This window comes from Phyllobates terribilis, unplaced genomic scaffold (assembly GCF_046119375.1).
Source record: "Phyllobates terribilis strain yellow unplaced genomic scaffold, ASM4611937v1 Scaffold_5__5_contigs__length_657084704, whole genome shotgun sequence".
Lineage (NCBI taxonomy): Eukaryota > Metazoa > Chordata > Amphibia > Anura > Dendrobatidae > Phyllobates > Phyllobates terribilis.
Window position 1 is genome coordinate 458,083,891 of NW_027362765.1, and position 13,542 is coordinate 458,097,432.

Consider the following 13,542-nt stretch of genomic DNA (forward strand, 5'->3'; position numbering starts at 1 on the left):
TTAATCTGGGTGTCTCATCCAATTGGGTCTGCAGTGATTCTGTAACAGTTTTCTCTTTCTTCTCTGCCCCTCTAAAGTTATATCCACCGGAAATAATGGTGCAAATTCTCCCTTCAACCAACTGGGCGTAAACCACAGAACGTCTGATTTTCCAGGGGTGTCCCAGTCCTGAAGAAACCCGGCAATCTGGCCACTTCTTTTCAGGATTATTGGGGGAACATTATAGTAATATCACAGTCTAGTTATATGCCATCCATTTTTTATAAGATGGAGTAACTCCTTGCCTTATTTTTGTACCCCATCTGAGAGCAGCATGATGTAGCAGGGCCAGAGACCCTAATACTAGTGATGTATATAATGGGCCCTACGTGGCCCCCCCATGCAGGATACTGGGCCCCATGTGGCCCCCCCCATGCAGGATACTGGGCCCTACGTGGCCCCCCATGCAGGATACTGGGCCCTACGTGCCCCCCCCATGCAGGATACTGGGCCCTACGTGCCCCCCCCATGCAGGATACTGGGCCCTACGTGCCCCCCCCATGCAGGATACTGGGCCCTACGTGCCCCCCCCATGCAGGATACTGGGCCCTACGTGGCCCCCCCATGCAGGATACTGGGCCCTACGTGGCCCCCCCATGCAGGATACTGGGCCCTACGTGGCCCCCCCATGCAGGATACTGGGCCCTACGTGGCCCCCCCATGCAGGATACTGGGCCCTACGTGGCCCCCCCATGCAGGATACTGGGCCCTACGTGGCCCCCCCCGTGCAGGATACTGGGCCCTACGTGCCCCCCCCGTGCAGGATACTGGGCCCTACGTGGCCCCCCGTGCAGGGTACTGGGCCCCACGTGGCGCCCCCCATGCAGGATACTGGGCCCTACGTGCCCCCCCCCTCCCCCTCCGTGCAGGATACTGGGCCCTACGTGGCCCCCCTGTACAGGATATTGCGCCCTACGTGCCCCCCCCATGCAGGATACTGGGCCCTACGTGCCCCCCCCATGCAGGATACTGGGCCCTACGTGGCCCCCCATGCAGGGTACTGGGCCCTACGTGGCCCCCCATGCAGGATACTGGGCCCTACGTGGCCCCCCCATGCAGGATACTGGGCCCTACGTGCCCCCCCCGTGCAGGATACTGGGCCCTACGTGGCCCCCCGTGCAGGATACTGGGCCCTACGTGGCCCCCCGTGCAGGGTACGGGGCCCTACGTGGCCCCCCGTGCAGGGTACTGGGCCCTACGTGACCCCCCGTGCAGGGTACTGGGCCCCACGTGGCGCTCCCCATGCAGGATACTGGGCCCTACGTGCCCCCCCCCCCATGCAGGATACTGGGCCCCCCCGTGCAGGATACTGGGCCCTACGTGCCCCCCCCCTCCCCCCCCCATGCAGGATACTGGGCCCCACGTGGCGCTCCCCATGCAGGATACTGGGCCCTACGTGCCCCCCCCGTGCAGGATACTGGGCCCTACGTGACCCCCCGTGCAGGATACTGGGCCCTACGTGGCCCCCCGTGCAGGATACTGGGCCCTACGTGGCCCCCCATGCAGGATACTGGGCCCTACGTGACCCCCCGTGCAGGATACTGGGCCCTACGTGGCCCCCCGTGCAGGATACTGGGCCCTACGTGGCCCCCCGTGCAGGGTACTGGGCCCTACGTGACCCCCCGTGCAGGGTACTGGGCCCCACGTGGCGCTCCCCATGCAGGATACTGGGCCCTACGTGCCCCCCCCCTCCCAGGATACTGGGCCCCCCCGTGCAGGATACTGGGCCCTACGTGCCCTCCCCCCCTCCCCCCCCCGTGCAGGATACTGGGCCCCCCGTGCAGGATACTGGGCCCTACGTGGCCCCCCGTGCAGGATAATGGGCCCCACATATTTGCGTCTTATTCTCTTTACATTTTGCGCCGCTTTTTAAGTTGTCTTTATTTTTTTAAGTGTTTTTTTTATTTGCTTATCCAGGTGTTGTAAACAAGACTCACCCACTTTTACAAAATGTCACATTTTTTGTCGCGTCTCCAATTTTCCCCTGGAAGAAGGTTTCTGGAAGAGTTTTCATTTCAACGCAGTATAAGAGACAAACGTGCGATTTTTCTAAAGGATTTATGTTACTTTTTGCACTAAACAAAAAATAAAGAGCAGTTTTGATATTGTGCCAAATTCATCAATTGAACTTGCCAATTTCAAGAATTTTGAGGCAAAAAACATCAGCGAATACCACAAGACAAGGAAAGAAAATAACAACCTAGAAAAAATTCATCAGCTCACCCCTTCAGGGTAAGAATAGCAGCTTGTTGGGTGCGGTGCACGGACTAAGGTGTGAGCCGCTTCCCAGAATGTGAGTTAGGCCACAGTCCCACTATCAGTATTTGGTCAGTATTCGGTCAGTATTTTTTCTCAGGAGTGGGAGCCAAAACCAGGAGTGGGTGATAAATGCAGAATTGGTGACTTGTTTCTATTAGACCTTTTCTCTGATTGTTCCACACCTGGTTTTGGCTCCCACTCCTGAGAAAAAATACTGACCAAATACTGAACATGTGAACGTGGTCTAAGGCCTCATTCAGACGTCCAATTTTTTCTCATGTGAGAAAATCTGACCAATTATTCTGATCAGAGTGTGGTCCGGGTGTCATCGGATTTTCTTGTACATGAGAAATTTATAAAAGATAAAATTCTTCACCTCCTCTGTTCTGACAGTCCCCGAAAATCAAACTGGACGCCGACGTCATCCGAATGCCGTCTGATTTTTCTATGGACCCATTGACTTGCATTACTGATTTTGATCCGACCCTTGGATCAAAATGGGACATGTCGCTGATATTTTCCACGGACCACTCAATCCGAGGGGAAAAAAAAAATCGACCATGTGAATGGCTCCATAGCCTATCACAGGTACAAGTGCTGTCTGTGAAAATCACTGATAGAACTCGTATGCAAAAACTGGACGTCTAAATGAGGCCTAAGGTAAAGTAGATATTCCAGCATCCGAAATTGAAAAAGTTGAAAAAAATGAGATCTGAGGCATCTGTTGGGTTTCGTCTGATCCTATGACAAAACCTGGAATTCGGACCGCCTACATTTCGGGCTCTGTTCACATCAGCAGGGCGCTTTGGGCAGAAAACACAATGCAGAGCTGGACCCGATGGCGCTTACTTATAAATGTGGTACATCAGGTTCTATCATAGTGTCCATTGTTTTACCATATAAATTACTGCACACAGCAATAATATTTGCCATCCAATGTAATGGAAAGTGTGTATGAGGCTCTAGTGCAGATGTGAACAGATCCATAAAGGAGGATTCTGTATAGTGATCAGCACCGCTGATTCTCCTTCATGATAAATATATTGGATCTTCAATGAGATCCGGTTGTTAATTTTAACACAAGAACCGGAGACCAAAGTGTAAAATATATGAATTAAAAAATTAGGAAAAATTAATGCCAAATGCAGGAACGGGTGGGCGGGACTAGCCGAGACAGCCAATCAGGTGCTTGCTTACATCGAGCTCCTGTGTCTTGCGAGGTGCTAGGTGAAATGTGATTGGTTGCTGCGGGCCGCGCTGCTCTTTGCGTTGGTTTATGTAATGCTCGGGAGTGGGGCGCTGTTTCCGCCTCTGTGCGCTTCCTGGTGCGGGGGAACAATCTGGTTTGGCTGCGCTCCGTGGTTTGCCCGCCGCAGGTGCAGACATGTACACCATACTAGAATATCGCGGACTACGGGATGAGGCGACTTGTGGATATTGCCGAGCACAGAGAGGAAAAGCTTCTCACGGTACGTCCCGCCGTCAGAAACCATAAGGAGACTGTAGCTCGGTTATGCCGTAGTCGGTAGTTTATGGCTTTGCTTTTCGGTATGCTAACAAAAATATTCCTTGCCCTTATCCAACATGGCGTCCATTGGGTTTCGGAGCTGTATATGGTAAGAACGGGATGTTTCCTATTGCCAGTAGTAAATATGGCGGTTTCGAGTCGTACTGGCAGATCAGTGCGCATGCGTGCAGTCTGCTGTGCGCTTCAGGGGTTGGAGCAGGGAGGAAGATGGCGTCTGCCGGCGGGGGAGCGCTCAGTATCCTGGAATACTTTGGTGGGGAGGATGGGAACCGGTGCGGCTATTGTAAGAGTGAGGCCGGGAACGTCTCCCATGGTGAGGAGCTGAGTGTTGTCAGTGAGTGCGGATGTGGAGGGTGAGGTGTCAGGTAAATGACCCCACGGGATGACAGCTGCCCATCATCATTACAGCTCGGCTCGTGTGTGGCTGCTGCTGGTCACGTGATAGGCGATTCAAATCAAACAACTTTATTATTCTCCCATTCTATGGCCACCACGTCCCTGTCGTTTCCATTGACTTCCATGGAGTTTGCTCGTCCTGTCAGTGATGTAGCTGCCATGTTAGGACTGTGGGGGGTGAAGACATTTGTCGTTCCGTATCCCGAGCCTACTGCTCTTTGTGTACATATGACCCCCTCATTACCCCCCCAAAACGAAGACAGACCCTTAAACAAATGCAAACCACGCACTAGACCCCCTAAAGATATAAACTCCAAAACAGACCACCCTATATAGAAAATCAGAAATATCTCCAGGTTATGTGTGACCGACCAGACCCTCGAAATGACAAGGCCTCACATTGAGATTCCCTCCTGTCCCCGACCCTCCGGCGTGCTGATGGCACCCAGAGACCTGCTGCGTAATCTCTGCGATCTCGCCTACGCCATGGTGGTGTACAGGCACTGCATGTGTCTATTACAGAGGACGTGTGAACGTTTGCCAAGGACCCCTTCCCCATCACCCCTAACCCACGTTTAGGTTTCATTTTAGATGAACTGCGTTCATACAAGTGTTTGACCCCTGTAAACTTGCCAGCAAGCACCTAGCGGATGAGCCAAACGCTTCATCTGGTGATCAGATTGTCTTTGCCGGCTGAAAAAAAAATCATCATTCTTGGCAGCACATCACCCCATGTATACAGGAGATGTGCTGCCGAGAACATGAGTCAGAATGAGTTTAAAGCATCACGCCGTTGTTGTTTTTTATTGCAGCGCTGGAATGGTGCTACTAAGTCCCCTGCCCCTAGTGTTATACTCACCAGCCGCTGTCTTCATCTGTTCCCAGCGCCACTTCGGTCTGTCTCCTGCAGTTTGTGACTCGTCAGATCGCTGTTTGCTGGGCGATCTGAGAGTCACAACTCAATGTAAGGCTATGTGCCCACGATGCAGAAATGCTGCATATTTTTTCCGCTTCTCCCTGGCAGGAAAAACGAATGCGGATTTTACATGCGTTTTTGCCGCCAGGTCGAAGCGTTTGTCAAGCGTTTTTGCATGCGGGTTATCAAGCGCTTTTCCAAGCGATTTTAGCATCACTTGGAAAAGTGCTTGACTACTTGGTCACACTATATAAATCCATGCAACTGGCATGTATTTATATAGTGTGACCAAGTTAGTTAAAAAAAAAAAAGAATAAGAATGGTAAAAAATAAAGATTTCATAGTTTCATAGTTTATAAGGCCGAAAAAAGACAATCGTCCATCCAGTTCAGCCTATTTCTTGTGCACTGCAGCTATTCCGCAGCGTTGATCCAGGGGAAGGCAACAAAAAAACATGCGGTATAGGCCAATTTACATCATTGAGGAAAAATTCACTTCCCGACACCAATCTGGCATTCAGATTAAATCCCTGGATTAATTAACTAAGCATAAGATGTAATTTTATTGTTCTCAAGAAAGGCGTCCAGGCCTCTCTTGAACTCGTTAAGTGAGTTGGACATCACCACTTCCTCTCCCAGAGAGTTCCAGAGTCTCACGGCTCTGACCGTAAAGAATCCCCTTCTATGCTGGTGCAGGAACCTCCTTTCCTCCAGACGCATAGTGTGCCCTCTCGTCTTTGTCACCATCCTTGGTATAAACAGGTCATGGGAGAGATCTCTGTACTGCCCCCTGATGTATTTATACATGTTTATGAGGTCTCCCCTAAGCCTTCTCTTTTCCAACGTAAATAGGCCTAATTTTGACAACCTCTCTGGGTATTCTAGTTCCTCCATTCCCTTTATTACCTTAGTCGCCCTCCTTTGTACCCTCTCTAGCTCCAATATGTCTTTCCTGAGCACCGGAGCCCAGAACTGTGCACAATATTCTAAGTGCGGCCTTACCAGCGCTTTATACAGAGGAAGAACAATGTTCTCATCACATGCTCCTATTCCTCTTCTGATGCATGCCATGACTATTTGCCTTCGCAGCTGCTGCCTGACACTGGGCACTCCAATTTAATTTGCTATTAACCAAGAAAGCCCAGGTCCTTCTCCATGTCAGATTTCCCCAACGGTTTCCCATTTAATATGTATGGGTGACTGCTGTTTTTCTTTCCCATGTGCATGACCTTACATTTATCGGCATTGAACCCCATTTGCCATTTTTTGGCCCAACTCCCCAATTTATCTAAATCCTCCTGTAGCTGTGCCCTATCCTCATCTGTATTAACTACTTTACAAAGTTTAGTATCATCTGCAAATATTGCTATTTTACTATGCAACCCTTCCACTAGATCATTAATAAATATATTAAATAATATAGGGCCCAAGACAGACCCTTGAGGCACCCCGCTAGTAACCCTGACACACCCTGAGCTTACTCCATTGATAACCACCCTCTGCTTTCTATCACTCAGCCAGCTATTTACCCACTTGCACACATTATCCCCCAGACCAAGCATTCTCATTTTATATACCAACCTTTTGTGTGGCACGGTATCAAACGCTTTGGAGAAGTCAAGGTATACAACATCCACTGACTCTCCCCGGTCCAGATTATACTCATCTTCCGATGTCCTCCCGTTGTTTCCTCCGCTCCGTCCGGTGTCTTGGGCGGCTCGCGGTGTTGTTAAAGACCTGCGGTGACGTCAGAGTCATGTGTCAGGTCACATGACTCAATAACGTCATGGCAGGTCCTTCACAACACCGCGACCCATACAGCAGACCAGACGGAGCAGAGAAGACATCAGAAGGTGAGTATAATCTTTATTTTTTATTTTAAATTCTTTTTTTAACAGGTTCTATGGTACCCAGGTCTGGATGAGAGTCTCCTCTTCTCCAAACCCAGGTACCATCCGCACATAGAAACGCTTAATATCCGTGTGTACAAATGTACTGACACAGATAATATGCGTGTCAATGGCGGCAATTACGCTGCGTGTCCGCAAAATTAATGGACATGCTGCGTATTTTTCTGCGATGATATGTACCATGGGGCACGTATTACCAAGCGTTTAAGTGTTTTCGCTGCGGAAATTCCGCGGCAAAAACGCTTGAAAAACGCATAGTGGGCACGTAGCCTAAGTCTATGAGAGCCAGAACAAGGTCATAGACTTACACTGAGCGCTTGTGAACGTTACCTCTGACTTCTGATCAATCAGAATTTGCGGGCACAAGATAGCACCACAGGACCGGAAAGGAGCTGGGAAGAGCTGAAGACTGTGGGTGGTGAGTATAATACTAGGGTCTGGGAAATTACATTAGTGGCACCACTCCAGCACTGAAATAAACCCCCCTCCCCCGCTGGAGTGGTGCTATAAACAATCATTCTGGTTTTGTCAGCTTTACTAACAGGCAAGTAAACGATCGCTGATCAACTTGAATTTAGTCAATCTGTGCTCAGTACAGGATGAGGTCTGCCGCCCGCTTAAATGCGCTGTAAAGGGAATCTGTCATTAGTTATGCTGCCTGAACCACAGGCCGCATGAATTAGTCTGGCTGCACGATCTCAGCTGTATATGTTCTACCCTGTACCTCTCCGGCCGAGGACCATTGGGCGAGATCTGGCTTGTCCGATGATGCCCCTGACTTTCTTCTTCCTGCACCCATCCAGTTGATTGACAGTTCTCTCCCATATCTTTACATATAGATGGAGCTGTCAGTCATCTAAAGCATGGCGGCAAGAAGCAAGCCAGGGTCATCTTCAGGCTAGGCAGGTCTCGCCAAATTGTTTCCTGGCCTGAGCGATTCAGAGTAAAACATACCTGGCTGCAATTCTCCAGCCAGACTCTGAATTAGGCCAAGTTCACACGTTCAGTATTTGGTCAGTATTTGTAAGCCAAAATCAGTGAGTGGAACAATCAGAGAGAAAGTATAATAGAAACATGTCACCACTTCTGATTTTTACTTACAAGTACTGAGGTAAAATATTGATCAATTACTGAACGTGTGAATGTGGCCTTATGGTCAGGTCTCTCCCCATAGTCCTGGACTTTTTTTTTTTCAAACCATGGGCCTAATTTTACAAAGTTTCTTGCGCTTGTTCTCCTTTCCGATCCTGGAGTAAAAATTTAAGGGGTACATAAAATTGACTAAAATTCTGCAACATTTTAGCGCCATCATGGCACTTTTTTGCACTAAAATTGGTTAAAGACAAAAATAAAACCTTTTTTTTTTGTGCAACATTCTTAAACTTCGTGTTGCCCCATTTTTAAGAATTTAGCATAGAAAAAAATCAGCAAAATAATATAAGATAAAAAGAGATGTTACTTCATAAAAATGCAAATCATGAAACTGACTCGATGTTTCATCTTTTTGGAGTAAAACGTACCAGTTTGCAGCCGGCTCTCATTCATGCTGCTCGTGTTTCAGGCAGCATTAATCTAATGACAAGTTACTTTTTAAAGATATTTTCTAGGTACAAAATAAGAAAAAATGACCTAGCTGTCCTTTTAATAAATAACTGATCCCTTGTTACCTTTTTTTATTTATTTTTTTACCTCCACTCTCAGCCCGCTCTAGCCATCTTTGTGGTCTGTTATTCTCTACGTCATGAACTTCCTGCCAGCTCTCTTTGTGCCTCTAGACTACATTTCCTAAGAGGCTCTGCTGCATCTGTCTCACAGTTCACACACTTCCATAGCCAGTCCACTCCACTTACAAAGCACCATCCTGAGACTCCTATACAGTCTCAGGATGGATAAATCATACCCTTCTTATTAACATTCCTCACACATTACCTGGTATGTGTTATCCTGAGACTCCTGCAGTCAGTAATGTTACATGTGCGTCACCATCACTAGGCATCACCGATATATCGCTGCGCAATAGAAGTGAATTGTGACGATGAGGCTACTCTGACAAGCAAGTCGCAAGGAGTCCAACTGCAACAGATTTTTTTCATACTTGCTTGTTGCAATACCCTCGGGGATTGCATTTTGTTCCCATTGACTTGTATTGCACTGTGACATCTGGCGAACTTTGGGCAATCTATTTCCTAACTTTCCATTTTTGCAAAAGAAAAAAAAGAAAAATCTGCAATGTGTGCATGAAATTGTATTTTAGTTTTTTTCTTCTCTGCTATGGATTATTTACTGAATCTGCAACCAATCTACTTAGCGCACAAAGCGTAAAATCTCTATCAAAACCTATGGCAAACTCCTCATTTTTATAGGAGATATGAAATAGGCAAATATGTTCTCATAAAAGGATTTACGAAGCAGAGATGCAGTCATGTGAATAAGCTCTTAGGAAAATGTCCGAAGGGAATAAAAGCGGATGCAGCTGTTCTGTGGGAATTGTAATCTCCCGTCCCCAGCTGCGGGTAGGCTGTGCAGAGTACGCTCCTGTGTGCGGAGAGCTGCACTCTTACTGCTTTTCTGTAGGTTTTGAGCATGCGCCAGGCATAAATGGCTCTATAGGACAGCTAAAAACCAATGTACATTCATGCTCTTCTCCTAGTGCTGCCCACCCCTGTTGGATTCTTTGTTCCCTTCTTACGACAAGGATGGGCGTGTGACCGCTGCAGGGGTAGCATTTTGCTTCAGCGTTTGATGCATCTAATTTATTACAATGCTGTGTCCTAAATTTGGTGCCACACCCACTTCACATTAAAAAGGTTCAGGAATATTTATTGTTCAATTATAGGGTTACAGACATAAAAAATAAGGCAAGGTTCACACTTCCAACATTCAAGGTCCGAGTACGGACTGCAATGTCTGCACCAGCCTCGGGCCTCATAGGCATATGTGAGGTTGGCAGGTTCAGGTCAGAAGCATTCGCAGTCTGTACTTGTTCCTGAATGTCGTATGTGTGAAGCTGGCTTAACAAACACACAAATACTTACCCTCCCCAAGTCCCGTGCGGCCCCACCGCTGCTCTGTTCTTGGTTGACAGGCTGCAGTGGTGACGCCATTGGACCCAGCGGCTATGCTGATGTAGATGAGCCAAGTAATTGACTACATTGTCATGTGCCGGACCTTGAGAGGGCTGTGCCGGACCTTGCAAGGGCCGTGCCCCGTGGTGTTTTTTATATATCTGCATCCCTATCATAAAAAAATATATAATTCTTGGACAACCCCTCTAAGGGGATTTTTCAGTTTCAAAAAAACTAGTATGCCTTACTCATCCTTCCTGGTCCATCGCTGAATCACCGCCACTTCTTCCCGGTATCTGTTATTGTCTGTAACGCTGACGTCACATCACCAGCACTGCAGCCAGTCATTAAGCTCAGTGACTCTGTCTGAGTTGACTGCACAAACCAGTCAGATCTGCAGAGCTCATTGATTGGCTGCAGCCAAGAACAGACACCGAGAGCCGTGTCCTAGACTTGAAGCTGGACCTGGGGAGGGCAATTAAGGGACAATTTATTTTTTTAAAACAAACTTCAGCTGGGGGACTGTTTTTTCTGAACCTGGAAAACCCTTTTAAGCCACATCCCTTTCCTGCTAAATGACATCTTCTCTTCATAGTCACACCCTTTGTTTAGTGAGGGTCTAAAAATATTTAATACGTTTTTTTTGGAAAATTGTAATCCTTTTGCTTATTTGCAGAAATCGAGCATAGTGTTTTGTACCATGGTCTTATATATGGGATCCTTTTGGTGCATGAATTCAATACAGTAATGTATCTTTTTTCTTCTTCTAGGCATGTGGGCGCATTCTCTGACTGTCCAGGATTACCAAAATCTGATTGACCGAGGCTGGAGACGGTAAGAGGAGGTCCCCCCCTGAATGCCTTTTGTTTCATGTATGCTTTCTGGATGATTCTATTTGTTTTCTGTCCCTATCGCCTTGTCTCAGGCAGTCTGTTCTTCCTGTGTTTGTGTTCTCACTAATCTTTCCTATCTGACACATGGCCTCTCCCTTCTGGCTTCTTCAGATCCAGGGCTGGATAATTAATTCATGGTTGATGTTCATGGTCTGGGCTGTGTGCCGCCAATGTAATGCAAACATCTAAATATAATGCGAGACCTCAAAAATCACTTAAGCAAACTATGCGGACATGATATGTTGTAATATAGGGTTCTTTAAAGTGCACCTGTCAGCAGGATTGTGCTCAGTAAACCACATACACTGTTAGGTGGGCGCCATAATACTGATTAAAATGCTTGAAGCCAAAACAAATAAAGTCCAGTGGAGGAACCCTTATTTCAGCATTTTTCTTAAAATCTTTTTATTCTTCAATAATCCTTAAAAGAACATCATTCCTTTTCGGACCAGGTATGTACATTCAGTGGGCACTTTATGGCAGTGTAGAGGACACAGCTGTCTAGGAACAGACTACGCGTTTCAACCGTATAGGTCTTCTTCTAGTTGCGCCATAAAGTGCCCACTGTATGTATATACCTGGTCCGAAATGGAATGATGTTCTTTTAAGGATTATTGAAGAATAAAAAGATTTTAAGAAAAATGCCGAAATAAGGGTTCCTCCGCTGGACTTTATTTGTTTTGGTTTCAAGCGATTGCAGGAGGGTGTGCCTCCCTCATTTCCGTGCGGATCCCTGGCAGATGATCGGACTAAGGAGAAACTACGATCTGGGTAAGCTGGCTACTATTGACTTTTTGCACTGAATAAAATGTTACCTTAGTTGATGAAATCCGTCCTGTGGTTCTTGTGTAATCTTTGCTTTCAGTTTGGAGATGATATGCTCGTGCTCCGGGGTGGCCTGTGGGGGGCGCTCTATCTGGTACTCTGCTTACATATTCATCTGTATACTCTTATGACAGCTCACTGTGCCTTGACTGACCTGCCTCCTATTTTACATAATGCATCTAGTAGTGCGGGGTTAGGTAAAATAGGAGGGCAAGTCAGTGAACGTTCAGTGAGCTGTCATAAGAGCATACAGATGAATATGTAAGCAGAGCACCAGATAGAGCGCCCCCCACAGGCCGCTCCGGAGCACGAGCATATCATTATCTACAAACTGAAAGTAAAGATTACACAAGAACCACAGGACGGATTTCATCAACCAAGGTATCATTTTAATCAGTGTAATGTCGCCCACCTGACAGTGTATGTAGTTTACTGAGCACAATCCTGCTGACAGGTGCGCTTTTAAGTGTTTGCTAAATTTTATTTTTGGAAACCTACACATAATAAACTTTTTAATTTTAAATGGTCTCTGTTGCTTCAATGAATTTTTTTTATATATAGATAATTATTAACAGTGCAAGAAAATATAAGAAATATATGATCAGAGAAATCTGCTTCTTTCTCCGCTTATGAGCCATGTCTCCCCCTTCCTGCACTCGCCATCCACGCTGAAAAGCAGCTAAATCTTTTTTACCCAAGACAAAACAGACTGCCAGCTCACTGAAGGATTAGATTACTGCTGCTTCTATTAGTCTATGGAAAGGCGAGGGTGGAGAATGAAAGCGACACACACAGACACTGTCTGCAGCTCTTTAATGGTTCTTTCGCTCCAATGCTGGATTCCCAGCTGCACAGCTCATTACTTCTGTATAATGTGCTTCATGCTGCTACTACTGTTTCTGACTGTGTGCTACAAAGAGACGGAAGTGCATGAATCCCTTATATTTCTGTGTACTGTGTATGAGAGATATCATAGCAGTCTCCATCATTCATTAGCACAGAGACAACTTAAAGGAATATTCTCATGTTATTAATTTGCAATAGCTTAAAAATAAGCAAGTTTTACATTTTCGTGCTTTTTCTATCTACTGTGGTCCTCCTGCTGTGAGAGCTTTTATCTTACATAGTGTACAGCTTGTTTTCACAGAGCTCGGCCACCTGAGCCTGGTCTAGGATACGCCGAAGTTATATTCTAGGAGAGATGCCAGCTCTCTCTAATCCATTAATTTCTATACAGTTAGCAGCTCCCATCCCATTCCCTCCCTCTTAACATTTGACTACCTCTTATCACTCCTGCACAATGATAATCCTCCAGACTCTGCAATTTTCTTAATCAGTGGTCTAACTTTCCTGAGCTGTGTGCTTGCTCGAATGCACTGTTATTCCTATATGCAGATATAGCAATAACCCTGTAGACTCAGAACACTGACTAACTGTATGTTGTAGCCAGTGCTGTGGAGTTTGGAGTCCTTGTCTATTTTGGTGGAGTCGGTAAAAATATAGACCGATTCGGTCACCTAAAATATAGGATAAATTGGGTACAATAGTTCAATGCAGTATGTGCTGAATATTTTTCCTTCAGAATTTGGAAAAGTTATGAATAATGATGATCGAGCACTAAAATGCTCAAGTGCTCGGTACTCGAATCAAGCAGGTCGGACGCTCGGACGGGCTCGGCTAGAGTACTAAGTATAATGGAAGTCCATGGGAAA

The 13,542-nt window shown here is 46.7% G+C and overlaps 1 protein-coding gene across 6 annotated transcripts in view; it reads left to right on the top strand.

Moving 5' to 3' along the window:
• The first annotated feature begins 3,500 nt into the window (after positions 1 to 3,500).
• The window catches only part of ATE1 (arginyltransferase 1), a 94,827-nt gene continuing 84,785 nt past the window's right edge, over positions 3,501 to 13,542 (top strand). For 3 of the 6 annotated variants that reach the window (XM_073685365.1, XM_073685366.1, XM_073685368.1), the window contains exons 1-2: positions 3,965 to 4,139; positions 10,883 to 10,946. In XM_073685365.1, coding sequence (XP_073541466.1) covers positions 4,034 to 4,139; positions 10,883 to 10,946 — 170 coding nt within the window. In that variant the 5' untranslated portion in view covers positions 3,965 to 4,033. Of the gene's footprint in view, positions 3,768 to 3,963; positions 4,140 to 10,882; positions 10,947 to 13,542 lie in introns of those variants that run through there. The other 3 variants (XM_073685370.1, XM_073685367.1, XM_073685369.1) reach the window with 3 other exon arrangements.